At 41.9% G+C, this 25,042-nt stretch overlaps 2 protein-coding genes across 4 annotated transcripts in view; one reads left to right on the forward strand and one right to left on the reverse strand.

The window, feature by feature from the left end:
* Positions 1–25,042, reverse strand: part of METTL9 (methyltransferase like 9) — a 55,306-nt gene that overhangs the window by 5,721 nt on the left and 24,543 nt on the right. For 2 of the 3 annotated variants that reach the window (XM_033963409.1, XM_033963406.1), the window contains exons 3-5: positions 22,471–22,680; positions 18,910–19,094; positions 17,721–17,876 (exon numbers count right to left, since the gene is read on the reverse strand). In XM_033963409.1, the coding sequence (XP_033819300.1) occupies positions 17,721–17,876; positions 18,910–19,094; positions 22,471–22,680 (551 nt within the window). The remainder of the gene's footprint in view (positions 1–17,720; positions 17,877–18,909; positions 19,095–22,470; positions 22,681–25,042) is intronic. The other variant, XM_033963407.1, reaches the window with a different exon arrangement.
* Positions 1,106–18,910, forward strand: IGSF6 (immunoglobulin superfamily member 6). Its single transcript, XM_033963410.1, has 6 exons — positions 1,106–1,421; positions 7,610–7,954; positions 10,118–10,224; positions 15,971–16,027; positions 17,328–17,411; positions 18,065–18,910. The coding sequence occupies exons 1-6, from the start codon at positions 1,358–1,360 to the stop codon at positions 18,104–18,106; spliced, it is 699 nt and encodes a 232-aa protein (XP_033819301.1). The 5' UTR covers positions 1,106–1,357; the 3' UTR covers positions 18,107–18,910.

A 25,042-nucleotide genomic window follows, 5' to 3' on the forward strand; every position in this document is an offset into this window, starting at 1 on the left:
CCTTAGGAATCACCTTCTGCTATGGGTGCAATACCTGATCAACAATGCTACAAAAGATTTTAGGTATTTTTCCAAAGCTACTTCTATGAAAGCTAAACCAACAGCTGGCCTTGCCACTTTTGCTCACCTATCTGACTATAAGCACCAGCAACATTTAGACACATTTCATCGGAATTTTTCTGGCTAAAGAATCCAAAATAGGGAATGAAGAAGTGGCTCCTCCTTGTGGCAGAAATATAAGGACAGTCTTACTGCAATGAGGAGAATCATATACAGTGTTCCCGCGGTCGGCGGTTCGTGGTCCCAGTCATTCGCGGTATTTTCCACCCATGAACCTCCGACATGGAGAGGACAGCTGGAGAGGCAGGAGAGAGCAGCTGGAGTGCTGGCGAGTGCAGGAAATCACTCACTGTCTGCTCCAACCGCCTCTTCCTGTACTAAAGTCGGGCCTCGCCAATCAGGAGCTGCTTTGACTTGCAGAATGCCTCCTTTTGTAAATGACATTAATTCTAACAGACCTCTGGCTTTCTCTTAACTGAGGACTTTCCAGTCACCTCATACCTTTTACAAATTCTGCTTCCACTACCTCCTTAAAAAAGCTGTTCCATGCATCCACCATCCATCCATCCATAAAAAGAATTCTAATACTGCTCTTGGGTCTAAACTTGGAGCCTTTTTTTATGACTTTTTGATCCAAAGCTTCCCTTCCACTGATAACTGTTTCAATAAAAGGCAAGCATTTTGGCACTAGCCTCCACAGAAAGGCAACTTATCAAATGCAAGACTCAATAATAATTAAAAGGGACCATTTTCACGCTCTTAACCAATGCTTTTTCCTATTACTTTTAGAAAACCTGATAGCTTTTTCTGACCACCCTCCATCCTTTGTTCAGAGATATCATTCTCTCATTTGCTACTTCCTCTCACGTACGGGCAAGGGTGCATCCCAAACACTGCAAAACTTTTATACCATATTGCTTAAGTTTATCATTAAATCATATGTCCAGGTCTTGTCTGAAATCACATGATCAGACCACTTCCCCTTCCAGCTTATAAATGGCTTGGAAGATTTGTTCCTCATATATATGAAAATCTATGTGAAAAACTCAAAACTAGTAGTCCAGGATTAAATCAGGGAGATGTTTTGGGTTCCCTGTACCACACGGTGCAATTTAAGATTTGGAAGAGAGATTAACTACAACTGATCGTTACAGAAAGGAGAACTGCCACATAAATCTTATTTATATGTCTGGATATATGTTCTGTTGACATCTAAAAAGTTCTGTGCAACTTTCTCGGCTTTGAGATACACTTCCTTCTGTGAAACAAGGACAGAAATTATATCTAGAGGCAGAAGATGGGTCCTCTCGGCCATTTGAACCTTTGGAGGCTGAAAGTTATCCTTGTCCTATGTGGTGCTGGTAAGGCTTTTTCTTCTTTCATAAATTTGCAAACAAGCATGAAAAATCTTACAAAGTAATTTTGAAGAAGGATGGGGATTACTATAGTTTTAGTATTTAATTTTTCCTGCTAAAATATTAGCTTTCACATAAATTAGATTGTGTATTTGGAGGACAGATCTTGGAAGGAACACTGGCTGGGATTTGTGAGAGTGGTGTACACTGTGTGTGGGGGGGTGTAATTTTAGAAAGCATTTTCTGAATGTAAAGTATATTTTATACACAGAAATTTGCTTTTAAATTATATGGTGTACACAAATGTAAAAGTACATGTAATAGCAGTAGCCAAGTGTACATTTAGGTGGACAGTATACAGGCATCTCAGGGGCCAATTTGTAATGTATGCATGTAAGTTACAAAATGTATATTAGAAGCCGACCATACTTTTATATCAGTGGTTTTGGTTGCAGCCAAAAATGAATCTGCAGCCGAAATTCACTATTCAGTTTTGTCCCGAATCTAAGTCAAAACCAAAAACAGCTTGCTCGTCTCCCACTCTGCCCCCATGGTGCAAAGAACCGGTTGCGCCACTACCCTTGCCTCTCCCCTCTCAAAATAGCTGCCAGGAAGTCTCAACAGCCATCTGGATTCTGTGGTGACAGCAGGCAAGAATAAGTGGACTTCATTCCTGCCACTAGACCACCAGGGTTTGGTTAAGGTAGACCCGGGAGGGCCTACAGAGTGGTCAGGTAGCCCAGAAGGGGGTCCAGGTCTCTGCTGGGAAAGGGGCAGGGGTCAGCAGCAGAAGCATAGTGCCAAAAATGCAGTGGCATTTTCAGCAGAAACCCGAACCTAAAATTTGGTCGGTCTCTAATGCATATCGAGTACAAATACACATTTACACCTGCCTCAGAGCTGGTATAAATTTGTGTGAAAGCATTTATGTATTACTGGGGATTATTATAGGAATCTATTAAATTCTGACATATAGGTCTTACACTGCCTTTATATAAAAGACACTGCTATAAAATCGGCCCTTTTGTCTAGTGATCCAGAAAACCTAGGATTAACTATAAAGCGTCTTCAACTCAAAATTCTCTCTCCCCTTCTCCTCAAACAGCATAAAGAATCTCTCCTTTTCTATATAACAGAAACAATTACAGTGTCTGCACTGCCAGTTCCCCCTATTGTTCCAGCCAAATAACATAACATATAAAATAATTCAGCTCAACACATTAAAAATTCAACATCCCCAATGCTGAGCAAATGATTTAGTTTTACACTACCATATTGTTTCTAATAGCCTACTCTCGTCTCAGCATTGAAAAATGTGTAAATTTAATCTTAAATGGCAAATTAAAATGGGGGAGGGGCTGCTACTGGAGGAATCTAAAGTAACCAGCATTGCTCTCCTCCACTTTCCACCCACCCTCTCCTGCAATGACCAGATCTCTTTTACCTTTTTTCACGATTCTGGTACCAGGCCAGTGCAAGGCCTTAAGCATGTGCAGATGCCCAAGGCCCTATACCAGCCCAGTGCCATAACTGTGAGGAGAGGTAAGAAGAAAGATCAGGTCTTCATTGGAAGGGGTAGGGTAACAGGGGGCAGGGTGGAGAAGAGAAATGGTGCCTCAATTAATAGCCCACCCTTTATTAAAAACAATACGGTATGTCTGCCCTTGGAGTTTACTTAGCTGCAGCAGACAAAAAAAAAACAGTACCGGTAGTCCTGGGAGCATAAAGATGAAAGCGAACAGAGGGACATGGTAGAGGACAGATTACTAGCAGTCCAAAACCTAATTAAAGATTAATCAATAAGTTTAAGCTCAAAATTCAGCAGCATATGTGACTGGTGATCTCAGGAGGATGGAACATCTCTCTCGCGTTTCATACTATATTAGATTCAAAAGTTCTATGCTGATTTTTAAGGCATTGCATGACAAAGCACCAACTGCTATCTTTTGGATGTTCCTTCGTTTCATCAGGTCTATCTAGAGGAGGATCATGTACAAATGTGATTTTTTTTTTTTTTAAATAAATGGGCCCACTATGTGGAATGAGCTTCCTCTAAAGTTGTGCCAATTGTCTTCTTTGTCCATGTTTAAGAAACAGTTAAAAACACATCTGTTTTGAGAAGCTAATTAATACATGTGGCATGTAAATGAGTGAACCTATATTATTTAGTCTGTAATTTGTATGTGATTTTTATATTGTGTTTTTATGATATGCACTTTTTGTAACGCACTTAAATTGAGTGGATAATATAAGACTGATAAATTGATAGTGGTGTGCCCAACCTGTTAGCAAGAACTAAGCCACTTCAAGTTAAGTTAAATATAAATCTCAAAAATAGCATTCAACATAATGTTCTCAATTTTCTGCTGACTGCTTTTTGAATGAGGGGGTCTTTTACTAAGGGCCTGTTTTACAAAGCCATGGTGCAACAGCCCCGAAGCCCTTTAAATCTCTATGGCTTTGTAGAAGAGGAGGGTAAAGCAGAGCTTAGAACATGCTAGACATTAGGACCCACAAGTATAAAATAGGATGTGCAGTATTTAGCCCACGTTAAACTTTAGTAAAAGGGCCCCAGGAAAAGTAAAAGCCACTCACATATGCCAGTTTTCTAGCACTTATATTTGTCCCTACTGAACATTGCCGCATCTTAAGGAATCCAGGCCTATAAGTCACTCCTGCTCCAAGTTTTGATTGAGTTGTTGAACTTTTGCACACAATATTGTGACCCTGACAGAGGGATGGGCTGAAATCCAGTTTTATAATGATTTTTAATTGAAATGAATTGTCAGTGAGACTCCACACAATAAAACTAATGAACTGAGGGAACATAAAATTTGCAAAAATACCTTATAAACAAAAATATGGGGAAAAAAAGTGCATGCTTTGACAGTGCACTATTTCTTTTTTTAGCATATGAAGCCATCTTTGCAAAAATGTTTCTTTTGTAAAAAAATGAATTTTCTACAGCATTTTCTGCCTGTAAAATGTTATTCTTAACAAGCTGCTGTAATGCAAAATCATGCAATGCAGCTCATTAAGAGGTCCTTTTACTATGCTGCCATCAAGCAGCTAGTGCAGGCTTTACCATGTGTTAGATATTAGCCATCTAAAAATGGCAGCACAATGTCAAAATTCTGCACTAGCTGCTTGATATGAATATGGGTAGCAGCTGAGTGCAACACGCTGTTCCTTGGGACTCTGGGCAAGTCACTTACTCCTCCATTGCCCCAGATACAAAATAAGTACCTGTATATTTGCAAACCACAAACCCCCCCCCCCCCCCTCATACAATGGAGGTAATATGTGAAGCTGGAGGTGCGGCAGCAGCAAAAGTCATAGACCCCTTTCATTCCTCCCCAACACTCACAGCCCCCTTCCAATCACCACTCCCATCATCCTTTAGTCTGACCGGCCTCCACAAGTCACAATCCCCTTTCACACCACCTGTTACAGAGGTCTCCCTTTTCATTCCCAATCTGTCCCCCCTCCCTGACAAGATCCCCTTGATGGTGCAGTGGTAACTGAGCAACAGCTGAGTCTCTCTGTATGATGACTGCTAGGATTCAGTGTGGCTATTTTGGATCCCAATGCAGTCTTAAGCAGAAGCAGTGGGGCTCAGTTTGTGTCCATGTGCTACTTGACCATCATGGGGATCATAGGACCCAGGGAGGAAGAAAGCTGTGGAGAGAAGTGGTTTGTCCTTAGGGAGTAGTGCCCTGATATGGCAACAATATCCAAAAAAGGAGTGGGGAAGGACAATCAATTGCAAGGACAATCAATTTATTAAAACATCATGTCAATATAATGAATATTATGTACATAAAATAAGGCACTTTAGAAGCCTGGTCAGGATGCAGCAGATCGACACTGAAGGGCTTCTTGATAAAGCCTTTGGCGAAACTTGTCGGAGCAGATACCTACCCGACGTTTTATGACTAACTAGCAGTGATTCATGCAATCAGCCTGCATGAAAGTTAAGTATAAAGTTTCTTCAAATATTTGAGTTATTTTACAATTTTTGAAATTTATTGCACTAAGAAAAGCACTTTAGAAGCACTTATAATCATAATTATTAATCACAATATTTTAAGAAAACAAGTCTGATGAAGATGAACTTGCCAAAAAAGGTTTCAGCTAGGAATCAATTGGCTGGCGGATGGCACATTATGAAGACTTAACAAAAATTTGTACCTAAGTAATTTATACTGAGTGTTTTGACAATAAAATAAGGCACGCTTAAAATAATCCTTTTTAAAGCAAGCTGGACCCCAACAGTCTGTGTTTTGGCTAAGATAGCCTTCTTCAGGAGTGTATAATAGAAGTCCAGTAGATTACAACTAATCAAGCCTAAAAGGATTACTCTTGATGTCTAGTCTTAAGCCTGCTAACTGACATATTTAAAAAACGCTGTGTTGATGCTGAAGAGAACGCTGCAAAATGCAAAATATCACTGCTGAATGAAGCCGCCCATACTGTGGTACATGTGGTGGCACCAGCATTGCACTACATGCAGTGTGGTATCATGTATTAAGTATCTGTCCTGTATAGTAAATGCAAGGGGTATGCCTAGCATCTGCCCTGCATTGAACAAAGGCTTTGCACTTAAGCACATTCATTTTGAGTATTAACATGCGATAAGTGTAAAGTAGAGGTCTGCACGGGAACGGGGATCGTGGGAATCCCTCCTAACCCATGGGATTCCCACGGGGACCCCCTTCTAGCCAACGGGACTCCCACGGGGATGGAAGGGTTTGTCCATATAATATAATGGACACGTCAGCCTTAGTAAAAGAGGGGGTTTATAAGTTAATTACCTGAACAGAAAACACCAAAGAGATTCCACAAGGAAAACAGCAGCGGAAAACACAAAAGAAACTGTGGAATTGATGATCCTGTCAGAATTAATTGCTGCTTTTATGGGGACGGGCGGGGATGGAGAGGATTCTGGCGGGGATAGGCGGTGATGGGTGGGATTTCTGTCCCCGCGCAACTCTCTAGTGTAAAGACCCCTTAGTATTAGCACATAGAACTGTGCAAAACTGGCTTTATGGACTAAGTTTTGCAAAAAAACAAACAAACCAAAACCAACAAACCCCAATCAAAAACAAATCTACAGTTCAATATTTTTTTTGTTTTTTTTTTTTTTTGGGGGGGGGGGGTTTGGAGAGGGAGGAGGGTACAAAATTTTGAGTAGCTAAATTTACTACTTATCCCTCCCTTTCACAAAACTGCAGAAGCGGATTTTAGTGCTACAAGCTCTGTGCTGCTCCCGACGCTCATAGGAACTCAGTGTCAGGAGAAGCACAGAGCATTCAGCAAGCCGGTCTGTGCTATAAACAGCTTCTGCAGTTTTGTAAAAAGGGGGGGGGGGGGGTTAATGTTTTTAACAAACAAAAAACAAAAGGAAATGACCCCAAAATATCCACAAAGAAGAAAATCCAGAGAAAACCAAAAAAAACTCTGTGGAGTGACGATGTTCCTAAATGGACTTTATTTGAAAGTGTCAAAGTTCCAAAGGTACACTGAAATCCACATAAAATAATTCCATCCACATAAAAATAAATCATCCACATAAGAGACTTAAAGGACCTAGTCCGCTAGGAATACAGGACCCAAGACAGTGTCTCACTTCCGGCTCACCACACAATTATTTCCCACGTAGTCACCTTTATAGGACCCCCAGGGACCCCTGAAGAAGACTTTTTGTCGAAACGCAGACCGTGTTGGGTCCTGTATCCCTAGCAGACTAGGTCCTTTAAGGCTTTTATGTGGATGAAATTATTTATGTGGATGATTTCAGTGTACCTTTGGAACTTTGACACTTTCAAATAAAGTCCATTTAGGAACATCGTCACTCCACAGAGTTTTTTTTGTTTTCTAATGTTATTTAACAACACTTGATATACTACTATCAATTGCAAAGTGTTATTGCAGCTTTTTCTACGTGCTTCATTGGCATGGTCAAAAATTGAATGCAAAATATTGTATTTTAATATATGGCCCTCAACACTTGCTGAAGCTGATCAAAGTGAACCGGTATAAAAACATTTTTTTAAACCCTCACATCTCACTAGTCAAGCTGTGCTAAAAGGCAGTAGAAGGATCAATATGGGGATACAGGTCATAAAACTACTAAAAATTAAACAAAGAAAAAAAACTTACCGGTAATGCATGCTTCCATTTACTTCCCCTAGGCAATATCGAAGCATCCTGCAGAGTTACTGTTTTGCAAGAATCACTGATTAAAGCAGCCTCCACTCTGTCCAGTGCTACTATAACATGTCATTTCTCAGCTACTGGGTGTCCATCGTGTCGAGTTTTCTGGTTCCGCTACCTTGCCAATGAACCTGAAGATCTGTGCGTGCCCAAGTGCCATATGTCTGACAAGTTTACAGCAACAGTGCTGCCGCAAGGCTCTTCACTTAACATCTATAACCTTCACTCAAACGACAGTGGAATTTATATCTGTGGCGTGACATGCAAAGATTCCAGTTCAACATCAAAGAGAACAGGGAGAGGAACCACTCTAGTGGTAGGAGGTTGGTCACAACTTTGAAATATTCAATATAGCTTTTTTTACAAGATGCATAGCACAGGAATTTAGGGAGTTTTATTCTTTAATTGTAAATCATAATTACCAGGAACTGATGTTGCATTGGTCCTAGATCATAGCTTCCCATACTGTGGGCCAGAAAGGATCCCTATGAGATCATCAAAACTCGCATTTTGTGTTGCGACCTGGGTGAGTTCTCTGTAGTGCATACAATTTTGTTTGACTGCAATTATGGTCTCTGTCCCAAAAAAATTGATATGCACTGTCCTAGAGAAAAAAAAAAGTTTTTGTGGGCTTCATCTCTTTTAAAGGACCAAGGCAATAGACGCAAGACTATATGCGATTTTCAGATCATGAAGTTCTCTTCTTTCTGAAGGACTTTTGAGGTTTCAAAAGTATATACTACATCTTTTTCTTCTTATATACAAACATCAGGCTCTATGCAGACTATTGGGCTTTTACAGGATTAATTTTTTAAAAGTGGTAGGTAAGAGTCATTTCATTCTACGTATTGCCAAAATTTTTCCCGATGGAAGAATTTTTCCCGAGGAAGAACATTTTGGGCCCAGTTCTAGAGAAGGTACCAATCAAACATGAATAGTAGGAAGCCTAGCCTGAAAAAAATGGCCCAATAACATTTCAACTTGACTTTTTGGAGAGAATCAGAATAACCTCAGTACAAGGGAGGAGCCTAACCCACCATCAGAGGGTGTCCAACAAGGATCATATAAAGGAGCAGTAGTGTGCCCAGACGAGCCTGTTCTAGGGATCAAGGGGAAGGGGAAGAATTGAGGCCAGGGCACTGCCAGCTTTACTCTCAGTTGTCTTATATTTTATTTATGGGGATTTACTGACTGCCTGTCAAAAGGCAGAAGAGGACAGCTGGAGGGTGAAGAAAATCACTCGCGATCTGCTCTGATCTGCTTCCTGTAAAGTCGGGCTACACCAATCAGGAGCTGCATGTGAATCAGGCAGCACTAATATGGACTATACCAGCATGTTCTACCACCGTTATTGATAATCCTAGTAAGGTGTCGGCAACCTCCTGACTTGGAATTTGGAAACATCTGACTTGGCATCCTGTCTCCCTGCTCCTCACAGTACCATTAGGAGCACCTGCCTAGTTCTGGCCCCCCAGCAGGCTATTCCCACTTCCAGCAACTGGGATATGATACAATGAAAAACATAGAAGAGGAGGCAATGAACCAGAACCTGTACTCAATGCCTTGCTCAGCATTTCCTTAAGAGGAAGGTTTCAGCTCCACACAGAGCAAGAAGATGATCAAAAAGAGAGGGCCTCTAGCATGTAAGTGAGATAAAGACTACTACTAGGAGGACCCCCATCCTCACCAAGTCACGACAAGATGATAGGCATTGAGAGTGTGCAAGACATGGAAAAGTGCCAAGCAGTGAGAAAGCAAGAGCTGTGGAAAAGGGGTTGGCATTTTATTAGTTTGAAAGGCCAACGTCTTGCAAGTGGACACTAGATTTTTGGCACTCTGCCCATTAAAGTTGCTGACCCTCTTTTAGTTCATGCCATGCTTTATATTCTAATGCACATTTCTTCTTAATGACTATATAAGAGCGACCAAGATGATAAAAAGGATGGAACTCCTTTCAAATGAGGAAAGACTAAAAAGGTTAGGGCTCTTCAGCTTGGAAAAGAGGCAGCTGAGGGAAGATAGGATTGAAGTCTACAAAATCCTGAGTAGAGTAGAATGTGTATAAGTGGATTGATTTTTCACTCTGTTAAAAATTACAAAGACAAGGGGACACTCAAAGTTACAGGGAAATACTTTTAAAACCAATAGGAGGAAAATTTTTTTCACTCAGAGAATAGTTAAGCTCTGGAACGAGTTGTCAGAGGTTGTGGTAAGAGCAGATAGATTTTAAGAAAGGGTTGGACAAATTCCTGGAGGAAAAGTCCATAGTCTGTTATTGAGAAAGACATGGAGGAAGCCACTGCTTGTCCTGAATTGGTAGTATGTAATGTTGCTACTCTTTGGGTTTTTGCCAGGTACTAAGTGACCTGGATTGGCCATCCTGAGGATGGGCTACTGAGCTTGATGGACCATTGGCTATTATGTTCTTATGTTAATGTGTCTGTTTATACTTAAAAATTTCACCAATTACTCCTCTTATTCTGAAGATTCTCCAGGCTACCTTGGTACAGTTAATGTCCTACTGATCGTCCTCCTGCTTCTGCTGTTCCTGTATTGCACTGCTCTGCTTTCCATTTTTTTATTCATTTATCAGGTGAGTTTTATTTTCTTTATCCATTTGCTGTGGTACATGCTCAGGGTTTAGATATATGCCAAATTAAATTATTTTTTGAATTCTATTCACTGTGCTTGATACTGGTCATTTTGCATGTATTCTTGACTATTTCTCTCAGGTGATAGAAGCAGCACTGTAATGCAAATAAAACTACTTTAGCTGTCTAGATTTCAAGATTTTAGTTTTCAGTATATAAAATGAAATACTCTTGAATCTCTTTCATGATGTATCTACAGGGGTGACAGCGTGTCACCCTCTCTATATACCCTGATTACAGTTGAAAAGGATAAAAGAGGACCAATTTATTAAGGAAGGATTAGGTTTTTACCTTGATAATCCTCTTTCCTGTAGAACAGCATACGTTTCCTTATGGATAGGTTAACAGCAACTCGCAAGTTGTTTGCAGAAGACAATCATTTTCTTCGCTCCACAGTCCATACCAAAGCAAGTGATAACCCTTAGGAAAGGAAAACAAGTGGGGCTCAGGGAGCACCCCAATCCAGGTAAGTTCAATCTTCTCTGCAATACTAAATAAGAGTAAACAAACAAACAAGCAACTACCCAACAGGACAACAAAGAATGGTGGTGAAACAAAAAAAACAACAACAACCCCACTTACCTGTGTGCAACCGGTACCAACACTTGCACAGCTCTTAAGCAAGGCAAAATGTGCCAATATTGATTTTGTCACTAATATGTCACCTCTTCAAAGGCTCTGCTTCTCTTCCTTGGCTGCCAGACTACAAGCCTCCGGTAGGCATAAGAGACATCTGACATGGCAAGGCATAAGGAATTATAAGCTGCTCTACAGGAAGGAGGATTATTGAGGTAACAAACAAATCCTTTCTTCCTGTGTAAACAGCATAGTTCTTATGGATGGTATATACCAGAGCAGTCCCTTGAGTTTAGGGTGGGACAGATGAGCCTGAAACCAGCACAGAGAACCCGAAGGCCCCATCCATTTGTGCTGCCATGTCTACTCTGTAAAATTTTGTAAATGTATGACAGGTAGACCATGTGGCTGCCTTAAAAATTTCATTGAGCAGCACTGCCCTGGACTCTGCCCGGGAAGACGCCACACTTCTGGTAGAGTGAGCTTTCAAAGCCAATGTACACCGAGGAAATAGCCAGGCAGATCCATCGGGAAATAGCTTTAGAGGCTTGTCTGCCCTGATGGCTAGCACTGCTCAAAACAAATAGGAGATCCGACAGACCGAACTCATTTGTCACTTCAAGATAACGAATAAGAAAACTCTCTTAACATCTAGCAACTTCAATACTTTATCCTGTTTTTTCTAGCCTGTGGGAAGAAAAGTGAGAAGCCGCACTTCCTGGTTGACATGAAACACCAAAACTACTTTTGGTATGGCACAGTGCATAAAGGCATCCCTGCTTCTGTGAATCTGAGGAAAGGCTCTCTGCAAGATAACACTTGCAGTTAATTTAATTTAATTTAAGCCTTAAGTTTATATACCACATCATCTCCACAAAAGTGGAGCTCGACACGGTTTACAAATCTTAAATATAGGAGGAAAGAGGAGAAAGATTTACAAGAGCATTTGAAAAGAGGAGAAGAAACAAAGAGAAAAGATGTTAAGATGAATTAAATAAGGAATGGGTACTTTGAAATTCCCTTACTGTCCCGAAGGCTCACAATCTAACTAAAGTACCAAAGACAAGCAAAATTAGTAAATATTATAAGAAAATAAAGATAGCGGAAATGAGATACAAAACATCCTAACAAGAATACATAGAGCTCTCAATATTTAAAACTATTGAAAAACAAAAATGTACATGCCAAGATAATAAAGTAATAAAAAGAAACTAATTAAATAAAATTAATTAAAAGTAAAGCTAAGCAAAATAAATAAAATAAAATAAGGTAAAAAGAAATAGATATAATATATAAATAAGACAAAAGTTCAGGAAGGGCTTGATTTTATTTCCCTCAGTCATCAATGAGTATCGTCTCTAGAGCTTTAGCTGTTTCAAAATGGGTAACCGCCATCATCGAGCTTTGTACATCAGCCCTGGGATCATTCATCAAAGCAGAAGAAGCATTTTCCGACCCTCTGGACTGCTGTTCATCAAATTCAATAGCTTACAGATCTTCCAGCTTCGATTCTCTGCTTTCCGGACAGGACAGAGCAGTTCACTCAGCCCCCGAAGACATCGCAACACACGAACGATGATCCAGTCAGCTGTGGGACATCCGACGCTGCAACACTCCGGCATGACAAAACGGCCATTCTCCAGACCTCCCATCCTGTTGGTGTCGTATTGCCAGTAGGGGATCCGAGCACGTCTAGCTGCAGGGAGATCACAGCTCACACCCATCATCCCAGCCACGACGCCTCCGCCTCGACAATCGCCTCTGTTCCGACACCCTCCTTGCCAAAGTGATTGTGAAAGAAAACCATCTTCACGGTTAGATCCACAATAACACACCTCCAACAGAGGCACATATGGTTCTTTAGCAAGGGCCCGTAACACAATGTTGAGGTAACACAATATCGAGATTTCACATAGAGACCATCTGCCACACTGGAGGGTGGAGCCAGAGAGCTCCCTTCAAGAACTTGGATACATTTGGATGACAGGCCAATTACCTTCTGTCCACTCAAGCTCTGTAACATAAAAGTCCGGCTACTTGAACTTTGAGAAATCCTATCGCCAGGCCCTTCTCTAGATCTTCATGCAGAAAGGACAGGACTTTGGAAATGGGAGCCCATAAGGGATCTAACTACTTCTCCTTATACCAGAGCTGAAAAAGTTTTCACATTTTTGCATAAACTGCTACAGTCACTGGCTTCTTCGATTGTAAAAGCATTGTGATAACCATATTTGAATATCCTGCTTGTGCTACGGCTGCGCACTCAACAGCCATGCCATAAGCCCAAAGCGTTCTAGATTCTCTAGGACTATAGGATCCTGAGACAAAAGATCCTGGTGCAGTGGTAGTCTGAGAACTGTCTTGCTACAACCGGACTAGATCCACATACCAAGGATGACACAGCCAATCTGAGGCCACCAGGATTACCAATCTTCGATAGTGTCACCACTCTGCGGCCCGACCCCGGGACTCCACAGCACTACTAGTGGATAACATTGAAAGAACACCAGCGTGTGACCCGGCCTGGAGTCACCCTGCAGGAATGGACTGACACAAAAAAAAAAAAAAAACAGGATTCAAAATCAAACCCACACCTACTGAGGTCAAATGAAGATATATCACTTTACTGTCAATGACTAAAGTCAGAAATGGCATACAAAAACAATAAGCATTGGTTTTTGTTCAAAACAAAACATAAAGCCAAAAATCTAAATAGTTAAAGAAAAAATAAAGTTCAGTTTTTCTTCTTTGCAACCAAGCAAGAAAATTCTGTCCATGAGCACTGGCTCTCCACAGAGCCCCTAGCTACTGTGCTCCAAGCCTGCCCTCAAGCAGGGTAAACTATTAACAAAGTGCTCTGTTCAGTTCTTGGCACTGCTTATAGTTCTTCCATAGAAGCCTTAAGCAGATTTTGGGTAGCACTGCTGGGTGAATTAGGAGTGTCCCAGGTTTGTCTTGCAATAACAGCTTTTAAAGTAGTTATCAAAAAATCTCCTCCCAGGATGTTAACAAACCTCACCCAAAAATGAGTACTCCCTGCTTCAAATATTTAAACCCAAAAAAATAAGGCAGAGCTCAACAGAGAAAGTCCAAACCCAAAAACAAAACCCCACAGTTTCAAAAAACACAACTCACTGATGGTTGCAGGTAAGTCATGAACTCCTTATGAAGGCTTCCTTATTAATCCCAAAGGAGTGGCTTCCTCCACGGCATGCCAAATCACAGTCTCCAGATTCAACTAACTGCATAGGTTGAACTGCTTTTACCTCTGCCTGGACAAGGAGAGACCTACTGGGAGAGAAACCATATCCTTTCCCCTCGCTTGCCTCCCTCCTTGTCTCAGCAGGCTGTCTTTTCTAGCAAAGACCAGGCCCTGCTCTAGCTGAGTCAGCAGGTATTACCTCAGCCCTTGGGCTCCTCCCGGTGGCGACCTAGATAGATTCAACCTGAAGAGCACTTAAGCCCACCGGCTCCCCCTGGTGGAAAGCCATGGCAGTAACGTGACCAAGGCAGAACGGAACCTACTTGGTCACAATAGGTCGGACCTTCGCAAGATTGTGACCTATCATTGACCAAGGGGAGGGGGCAGGGGTACATACAGGAGTCCATTTATTGGCCAAGATTGTACTAGAGCGTCTATGCCAACACTTCCCAGATCTGATCTTCGATTGAAGAAATGAGGAGCTTTCTTGTTATCCACTGAGGCCATGAGATTGAAAGTTGGCTGTCCCCAGCGTTTCACAAAGCAGTTGAATGCTCTAGATCCAGGATCTTGGTGGCTGAGATCAAATCGGCAGAGACATTGTCCACTCCTAATACATGAGTCGCTGTGATGACCTGCAGATGGGCTTCCACCAAGTGAAACAGCAATTGGCCCTCCACCTCGTCTGTTGACATATGCCACAGCTGTGGCATTGTTGGAGAAGACTTTGCCTTTCAGCTGCACCTGGAATAACTGTAGAACCAACCGAATGGCTCTCAACTTTAATGTGTTGACAGACCATGCCCTCTGTGAGGGCAGCCAATGCCTTTGTACTGGATGACCCTTGCAATGACCCCCCAGCCATAAAGACTGGCATCTGTTGTCAGGATCACCCAAGTTTCTATGCAGAGAGGGAGGCCTCTGGATAATGACTCCTGCTGGAGCCACTACTGAAGACTCTGGTGCACTTCCAGCATCCAGGCTAAATGCGACTAGAGAGTCCCCCTCTGAGGCGACCAGCGCGCTAACAGTGTGCTCTGCAGGGGACACAGATGGGTTCTTGTCCACAGGATCACCTTTATGGGTTGCTACCATGGAGCCTAGCACCTACAGGTAATGCCAAATCGTAGGTGTTGGTAACTCCAAAATCTCCAAGATCTGGCATCTAAAAAGATATAGCAGCACTAGAAAAGGTTCAAAAAAGAATGACCAAGATGATAAAGGGAATGGAACTCCTCTCATATGAGCTAGGATTTATCAGAGAGGAAAAGTCTTTTTGTTTGTTATGTTTACACCACAGCGCCAGTGTGGATAGGAGAGGACAATGGGGGTGAAAAGGCTATAAAAGGGGTGAAGAGGCTATAAAATAAACCCACCAGGATGTTTGGAAAAAAAATACCCAAATGAGCAGGAAAATCGAATCAAATTGAAAAATCAATTCAATAGGCTGAATTGAAATCAAATTTTTTATTCCTGAATCGGGCAGCACTACTGGGAACCTCTTAGCACAGGGAAGCCTTGACAAAATATCAAATTAAATCCTGAAAATAAAAAAAATCTAGTGCAGAGCAGATGGAGACATCTTCTCAACTCGCTTGTAGAAGTTAAGACTGAGGAGGGCGAAGAGAAGAAAATGATTGATGCATTCTGCAAGCAACTCTGCGAGTCGAGGTGCTTAACCCATCAGTAAGGAATCGTATGCTGTTTGCACAGGAAATGCAATACAGTCACTGCTATGGGTTCACACTAACGTGGGACACTGTACATGACAGCCAAGACATTTAATATTAAACAGAATAGCTTATCTAAGTGTCAGATATGTTGGATACTAGAATCCAATGCAGAATTTTGAAAATGGTTTTTAAACAGCTTGGGTTTATAATCTTGTAAACTGTTTATGCTTTCTCTAGACAAAATCCAAGGAACTCAAAAACCGAGAACAAAGACAAACACCAGATGAAACAGAAGTACAGTACATCTAAAACCATTGTTATAGATGGACCAATTGGTTCTTTATCTGCCATTTGACTTTTGCTAATTCTCTACCATTTTCTACAATTTAAGCCAACACCAGCACCTCCTAATGCCTTTAATCCAGTCTCTAAAACCCTTTTCTACTTTATCTTTTTACTCTGTCTCACATCTTTTACTGTGGTAGCTCAAGGCAAGTTATAACTAGTTAAAAAGGGCAACGGTGATTTGACTTACCCAAGGGTTACATGGAATTGCAGCAAGATCTAGTTTCCCTGGTTCTTAGCCGGCTTTCCTAACTCCCAGGTTAATTCTCCATTCTATCCTTAAATTCTATCACCATGTTGGGTCAGTAGAGTGGCAGTATAATTATAATTATACTTAAGGGGGTCAGTAGACTTAAAAGGGTGGGTCAATAGTGTGGGCAGACTTGATGGGCTGTAGCCCTTATCTGCCGTCATCTTTCTATGTTTCTATGTCAACAAGCTATTTCAGGTCTTGTCATCTTCCTTTTTGATCCTTACAAGCCTCATCCTAAATCAATTCAAAATCCGATTATCAAACTAGCTATATTAAAGAGCTGTCCTTGTCTATCCTGTGTATAGGACCATTTTATAGTACAAACTCGATTATGGAGTACATATAAAGTTCTTTATATTTTGGGAATATAATAGTTTTGGAGTAGTTTAGGGATATCTCTGCTTGAGCTGCTCAGAAGCCAGAATGCCATCATGGAGGGAATGGAGTTTTGGCATTGGGTTAACCCCCAGAGGCACAGTCACAGATGGGCCTGGGAGGTTCTAGGACCATCCACTTTTGGTTCAAGCCCACCCAGCAGCGCACCCTTGGTGTAGACAGCTACCAGATATCCCAAGCCCTGCCAGCTGAGGACATCTTGGTAACCTCTCTTGGCAGTCAACGACAGTGTTCCTGAGCCACCGATACTAGCATCCCGTGCATGCTTGTTTTTTTGCGCCGATGCTGCCGACTGTCAAGGTTTGCTAGGTGGAGTTTGGTGACCTTCAGATATCTTCACCTGGTGGGGCTTGGGGATGGGGCAGCAGCAGGGAGAAAATGGTGGTGTGCCCGCATAAAATTTGCTGGTTATTCCACTAGGTATAGCATTCCAGTCACAGTTTTGGTTAAGCTGGAAGCCCATATAAAGCAAAGCGGAAGCTGCTGAATTCCCCTCCCCCCAAAAAACCCCCCACAAAAATACAAAGCCAAAAATCAAATTCAATATAGTTTTGTTTTGGATACTAACTACAATACAATTTCACTATTTTTCCTCTTCAGAAACACAGGAGCGGGCGTACAGTTTTTCGAGCCATTGCACAAGAATTATACACACAGAGATATGCCCACAAATCTCACCAAGTTGTAAGTACCAGCTTGTCTTTCCCTTGTAAATTGCACTTTTAACTCAACACAGAATGCCAAAGGGTTATATATACAGCACAATATATACTGTACTTCCACTTCTGTGATCAAAGTTCAGTTATATATGTTTGTGTTCAATACATAGGGCTGCCTCCAAAAGAGAAGAGACCAACACTTAACTTTGCTCAAGATCACACAAAGTCAACGTGACAGCATATTTCCCAGTTCACTGCTCTAATTATGAAATCAGATCTTTTAATGTGCATCAGCTTACAGAAACCTTAATAAGCATTACAGGCTGAAGCACACCTGCTGAATTAAGTGCTGCTGCAGGTGTGACGCGGACAGAAGACAGTTTTGGTTGGTAGGGTTTGGTATCCCAGCCAAACATGAGGTGGTCCAGGCCCCTTGAGACTCCCCTCCCTGTAGATACATTATTGCTGCAAACCATTAGATGGACTGAATCTAAAATCCGAGGAGAGGAAAAAAGATGACAAAAGTTTATTACCATTGAATGTGTAACCTTGCTAGCACGAGTTTTATAACCTCACGGCACTATAAGCAGAGCAGTTCTCTAAAACCAAAGTTTCCCTTTCATGGTTTAACATAATGTGATGTTTTAAAAAGTACCTAATTATGTGGTTCTTTTGCAGGGTAATTCAGAAACAGATTATACTATTTACCAAAACAACTGAGCAGCCACTGCTGAAGTCAGACTTATCCTACTTGAATAAATCTATATGTTTACAGAGGAGCGGTGTGTACTTTGGAAGAAAAAGTAAGCTACCGGTAAACTAAAAGTCAGTGGGAGAGATCCAACCTGAATCTACTACTTAAAGTTTAGCACAAGGAAAAAGATATAAATAACTAAAGCCTGAATTAAAATAGGACTTCTCAGGCCGAGAGAAGACATTTTTAATCTGTAGCCATGTGCTATCATTTTTTAACAGTTAAATAAACTAGGCATGCTTTACAGAAAGCTACAACTGAATATATTTCAGATATAAGTACAATTTTTTCACAAACTAATTATGAATCCATATACCACCTTTGAGTCATTTTTTATGCAAAGTAACTTTTTAAAACAGGGGTTTTCTGAATGAAGCTATACATACTAGTGCCAGATTTAAATAAGATTTCATAATAATGCATCCTAGTCTGTCAGACTGAAATTGTTCTCAATACGTATACAGCACAACCTTATTCGGTTGAAGAAAATAACTTTAGCAAAAACAAAACAAAACTCTCTCTCTAATCTTCTGTTTGAAGTACATATGCAAAATACTGGTCCTCTCCTGGCAGAACTCCAAACCTTTTCAAAGCTGATTATAGAAAAAGATTCCTATAATGTTAGCATGGCTAACGTGTTACATACTCCACAGCGAGAGAGAGTCAAGTGTGTTTCCATACAAACAGGACCAGCTGTGAATGGCAGAGCCAGAAGTACATTTTCAAAACATGTTCTGCAAGCTGCTAACCGCACCTGCTTTGTACATACCATTCTCCACATATGGATGAAAAGGCAGGACTAGTGCAAGAATGACTCTGCCTTGAGTTGGTTCCACTACAGTTCTCATTTCCTTCAGTAAAGTCACAGGCTGGTCACATCGATCCAGAAGATTCAAACAGCTGATCACATCATACTGGAATCCTGTTTTCTGCCACTGATCTACCTCAAGCACCCTGGAAGAAAAAGGAAAGAATTTCACACAGATGCGAATAGATTTGCAAAAGATGGACAAAACTCACTGAATGAAACGGGAGGAGGAGACCTTCTGTATAAAGATGTGCGGATGATGTACAGGTTGCAAGATCAATTGATAGAACAAAGGCCTAAATTATACTCATACAATACTCGATATCCACTGCAGAGAACACATCCTAAACTTTTTTATTCTACTTCACACCATGCAGCAATATGCATACAATCGCATTTAGCTATGTAGCTGAGCCAAGATGGAATCAACTTAACCAGCACCAAACAAAAGAGACAGTTCACTATCACAACAGTGATGAATTATAGTGAAATGCAAGCTCTGCCCATTCAGGTCGAACTGCCAAGTTCTCACACACAGCACTTGAGGGGCATCTCTGGTTATTTCTTAGAGCAAACTGAACCTTGCTGACCTAGTTCTAACCCAGTATATTGCGACACACTAGTGTGCCGTCTGAGATTTCAGGTGTGCTGCGAGATGCCAGCACCAGCTGACTGCCTCTCTGTGCGTCTTCCCTTTCAGCACCCCCCCACTGGTGGCTCAGAGTCTGTCTGGAGGGCCTTCGCGCACGTGTCAACGTGGTGTCACGCAGGGCATCATCACGTCAATGTCCGTGCACTTCCGGATGCCTCAAGATGCAGCCACCACGTTTAGTGTGTCATGGCTTGACAAAGTTTGCGAAACACTGTTCTAACCAAAAAAGAGCTCTATCATATTCACACCAGAAGACATGAAATGTGATTATTTCTGTTTCCTCTGGTGGTGCATTTTGGTAGCAAATTCATATCATCAATAAGGAAAATATCCCCAAGTGCACTTTCAGTTCACTTGATAGTAATATTATAAAGGGGAAAAGAGGATAGGATTTGTATCCCGTCTTCTTGTGGTTATACATTCAAAGTGGTTTACATATATGCAGGTGCCTGTTTTGTACCTGGGGCAATAGAGGATTAAGTGACTTGCCCAGGGTCCCATGGATCAATCCCACATCAGTGTCCTTTACATTTTTGTTGAATAGCTCATCCGAGTGCTGTCACTTCATAGAATGTTTTTCCAATTTTTTTTGTTACTGAATTTTGACCGATATTAAATGAATAAAAATTATCAGATTCTGTGTGATCATTAGCACTTGAGGAGTAAGATTTAAATCCAAAACATATGCCTGGAATGCCCTCCCAAAAGTGGTGGCGGAAACACAAATGGTGAAAAAATTCCTAAATGAATGGAATATACAAAGAAAACAAAAAGTAGGGACCCCCCCCCCCAAAGCAGCGAGTGCTTTAGCTCAAAACAGCAGTGACCCTTTGCACTTTTGAGAATAATTGGGGGGGGAGGAGGAGAAACTGCCTGGAGCAGCAGTCACAACCCTAAATGCTACATCTGAATTGCAAAAATTAGCAAGCAATCAATACAACATAACAAATTTCTAGACCGCATAACCGTAATATCTATGCGGTTTACAAAAGATTATATCAATGAAGAGAAAAAATAATTTTAGAAAGAATACAGAAATAACTAATTTGTCAGAAATTTAGAAAAGAGAAAAGTTTTCAACAACTTTCTAAAGTGCTCATATGAAATGGAACTGGCTACGAGTAATTGGAAATCTTTCTCATGATATGCTGCCTGATAAGCGAGAGCATTAACTTTTGGGTGGTTTCTCAGAAGCTTCCCATTCAGTTAAAGCAAAGGAAATGTCATTAACACTTCTTAACTGCGCTGAAGATAATGCAATGCAGCTAGCTACACCTCTTGAGGTGATCTTAAGTGTACCTCTGCATTAATTGCACATGGTAGCCATGCTGTTTAGTATGTACCAACTGCCATATTAACAGCTAATGAAGTTTAATAAATAAGGCCCCTAAATCTAATCTACCGTATTTTCACGCATATAAAGCGTGCGTTATACATGATTTTTACAAACCGAGTATAACCATGCGCGTTATATTCGTGAGCGCGTTATCCCCCTTTTTTTTTTAGTTCCCCCCCCCCCGACGTCCGATTCACCCCACAGGACCGCTCGCACCCCCACCCCGAAGGGCCGCTCGCACCCCCATAGCCTCCCCCCCCATCATGTAGAAGCTGCCTACTGTTGTCCTACTGCTTCCTCTGCCGGCGGTCCTGCCCCTTCTCTTAGCCCTGCGTCTACGCTGCTTCCTCTTCCGGCGGTCCCGCCCTTTCTCTGACGTCAGGCTTTCAGGGTGGGGACAGGACTTCAAGGGGGGACAGGACTTCAAGGGGGAGAGGAGAGTCGGGGCGGGCTAAAGGAGAGTTGGGCTGGCCAGAGGAGAGTCGGGGCGGGCGAAAGGAGAGTCGGGCAGCGACAGGAGAGTTGGGGCGGCATGCGCGGTATAGGGGTGTGTGCGGTATATAAAAATGTATTTACGTAAATGACAGTTTCCCGTGCGCTATACCCGTGTGCGCGTTTTACACGGGTGCGCGGTATATGAGTGAAAATACAGTAATCTTCTATTTGTGCGTAGCTCATACCTATACAGGCTCATGAAGACATGAGGAGGTAAACTGCAAAGAGGAGCAGTTACAGCCTTAATTCCCTAACTGGGTAAACCCGATGGGTCACTGTGGTCTCTATTTACAATCATTTGCTGTGTTACCACAATCCTTTGATCACCTACTTTAGAAATAAAAAATTACAACACAGCTAAACCTACAAGATGAGCTACCCAAAGATCAGGAAGCAAAAGCAATTTAACGTGTAGAAAATGGAGATTATATGCGGTTAGGTAAAGAATTATTTTTCATATGAAAAGTGAAAAATGCCAATACCGATCCTTGTGAGTTATTGTAAATAGTGATGTGCTAGCATAGCCAATAATGAAAGACCCTGAGTAAAAGAAACTCAAAGTACAGCACTACTTTCCTTATACATTACAGGAGGCCCCATATAGTGGACCTCTAACGAATTGGCAAGTAAAAACAAACTAGATAAACTTCTGTTCTAGCTTGTTTTGGGGGTTCTTTTTAGATAGTGTTTGTTAATGTTGTTACTTTTTTTAAAATATATGTTTTACACCTTCCTTTTATGTGCACTTTACAGTATTCCACTCAGGACACTGCTTTGTAATGAAGAGGCAGCTTTTAAATAATCAACCCCCCAAAACATGAGGCTCTCTTTCAGTCTCAAAGTCCGAACTATGGCCCACGTCATTATAACATTCTTAGAATAGTTCATACACACATTATCCTCACCGTGATGTTCTCACTTCCAAGTCACATATTACATATTTATACATAAACTGGCGAGATGAAAACTCTTACAAGCTCAGATGGATTTGTAGAGGAGAGATGTTATTAGCCTGGCTAAAAGTCAGCTGTTATCACACCTGTACTTCTTTTTCTGTAGCTGCCAGATCATGGTTTGGGACATCTCTGTGACATAGATTTCCTCAAAGTGAGGGCTCATAATTTTGGTGACTTCTCCATCTCCAGCGCCCAAATCAAGGAGTCTGTGAGACTTCCAGTCAGGGTTTATTCTAAGGAGTCTCTGAAATTGTTCTGGGGAAAACACAAACATCGAGCCTCTTCCAAGCAGTCTGAAACAGAATAAAAAAGGGGTGAGGGCAAAGAGAAAGTCGAAAAGGGACACTTTATTTTTCATCAGAATTTTTGATTTTATGCTTTTATTTTAAAGCCTGAGCCAGCCCTACTGAGGATTAGGAAATACCAACAGACATTGTAAAAGCTCTTCACATGATTAGATTACAAACCGGTTCCAAACGTTAAACCAAGTCACACGTGGTCCGTCTAGCTCAGATAAAATCACTTATAGCTTTGCATTTTACAACACCTTTTTACTGTGATATTGATTCAATAAAGAAAGGAGGAGGTCAGCTTATGAATATCATACACTTACAGGGAGTGGGTAATGCTGGAAAACTATACTGCCAAATACTTGCTTGTGTGTAATTAAACAGTCCTATAATAAAAAAATCTAAATGAAAATATATGCTTTCATCACAAGAATTAAATCCAATTGACATCTAGCTAAGTGGCTAGACACGAGTCAATTCCCCTACTGCAGAAGGGTCTCCCACTGCCCAGATTCTATATAGGTCATTCAAAGTTGGGCACGGATTGCAGATATGTGCATAAACTGATTAGTTAATGGCTGTTATCTATCAATAATTGGTGTTAATTGGCACTCATTTGTGTTTACACATTCTGCCCTGCACCCTGTTCTATAAAATGCCTGCTTAAATTTTATAGCGTGCAACTCAAAAGGGAGCATAGCCGTGAAGGGGCATGGGTGTTCCCAGAAATTAAGCAGATGTTATAGAAGAAGGCCATTTATATGCCCAGCATTTACATCAGGTTTCAGCAAACACAAGTATTGTGCCCCGAGTTAGGCGCGAGATCCTCACTAAGCTAGTATTCTGCAAAGGATGATCTGTGTGAAACGATAACTACAGAATATACTCTCAGCGAAGATTTTCCTGGCACTATTTACTGAATTACCTCCTCAATATGTAGCATTTGATAAATGCTCTCTGCTTCTCAAAACAGGTGAAGAACTACCCAGTCACTATTACTGCCCTTCCTTGGAGGGTGCCCACACACACACACACCACAAGTTTTTCAAAATCAAAGCAGGGAGGCCACTACACAGCTTCCGAATGCACACTTCAGTGTTGCATACAGATGGTCTCCAGTTCCAGTTAAAAAAGTCTGCTCACCTGTCTTCACACTTGCTTTAGTCACTAATACTGAAGGTCTTTCTTCAAGGCTGTATGCCAAAGAGGGAAGGGTTTATAGAACTACCATTGTAACTGGTGATTCAATAGGTAGGAATGTAGATAAGCTGGGTAGTTAGTGGGTGTGAGAATCGCTTGGTTAACTTGCCTGCCTGCTACAAGGTAAGCACCACCTAAAGAGGATTTTAGAGGACGTAGGGAAATAAATCCAGGCTCCCCCTCACTTTTTCCTACCACTCGAGCGCCCCTCCCCCATGAACCTTTTGAAAAGTACGCTTGCATGAGCAACATCTACCTGCTGCCAGGACGTCACACATCAGAATGGAGCTGAGGCCGGCAGGAGCAGCAGGCAGAGAAGATGCTACTTGTGACGGCGAACATTTCAAGAGGTACGCAGGGGTGGGGCGGAGGAGAGGTATTGGTGCCCCCGCCAAGATAGTGTCCAAGGCAATCTGCACCTCCCCCTTATTATGCCACTGCCTCTCCTCAAGTCACTTCATTGGCTCCCTATCCATCTTCGCATACAGTTCAAACTCCTCTTATTGACTTACAAGTGCATTCACTCTGCAGCTTTGCAATCGCTCTCTTCACTCCCTATACTCCTCCTCGGGAACTCCACTCATCGGGCTAGTCTCTACCATCTATACCCTTCTCCTCTATTACCAACTCCAGACTATGGGCTAGATTCACTAAGTAAACTGATCGTGTACAGATCGGTCTGTGAGCCCTTTGCAACCCAATTTCCCTCCGACCCGATTCACTAACCTGTGTCCCGATCATCCTCCAATCCGCGCATGCAAATGAGGGGGAAACGGCATTTAAATGATGGCAGGCAGCGATTCACAAACCGAAACCCTGCAACACCAACTGGGCTGGCTGATCACAAACAAGCGACTGCCAAGGACCAGTCGCTCAGGTCCTTTCCAACTGCCCTGCCTTCTGCTGCCCTGCTCTCTGCCCCAAACTCCTGCTTTCAGCCCTGATCTCCCGCCAACCCCAACTCTCCCGCCTATCCCGATCTCCTGCTACCTCGACTCTCCCGCCTGTCCCTATCTCCAGCCTGCCCTGAACTCCTTCCCTTCCCTGCAGTGCAAGCCTGTGGTTTTAACCCGCGGGCTTAAAGCAGGTTAAAACCACGGATTTGCAAGGAAAATGGTCTGCGCATGCTCAAGGATTGCTCTCTAGCAATCCGTGCAGTGGGTGG

Source organism: Geotrypetes seraphini, chromosome 11, assembly GCF_902459505.1.
Source record: "Geotrypetes seraphini chromosome 11, aGeoSer1.1, whole genome shotgun sequence".
In the NCBI taxonomy this organism is placed as follows: Eukaryota; Metazoa; Chordata; class Amphibia; order Gymnophiona; family Dermophiidae; genus Geotrypetes; species Geotrypetes seraphini.

Coding starts and splice junctions, on each gene's coding strand:
- IGSF6 (XM_033963410.1), top strand. CDS start 1,358: ATGGGTCCTCTCGGCCATTTGAACCTTTGGAGGCTGAAAGTTATCCTT. Junction 7,955..10,117: donor AACCACTCTAGTGGTAGGAG/GTTGGTCACAAC, acceptor CTTATTCTGAAG/ATTCTCCAGGCTACCTTGGT. Junction 10,225..15,970: donor TTTTTTTATTCATTTATCAG/GTGAGTTTTATT, acceptor TGCTTTCTCTAG/ACAAAATCCAAGGAACTCAA.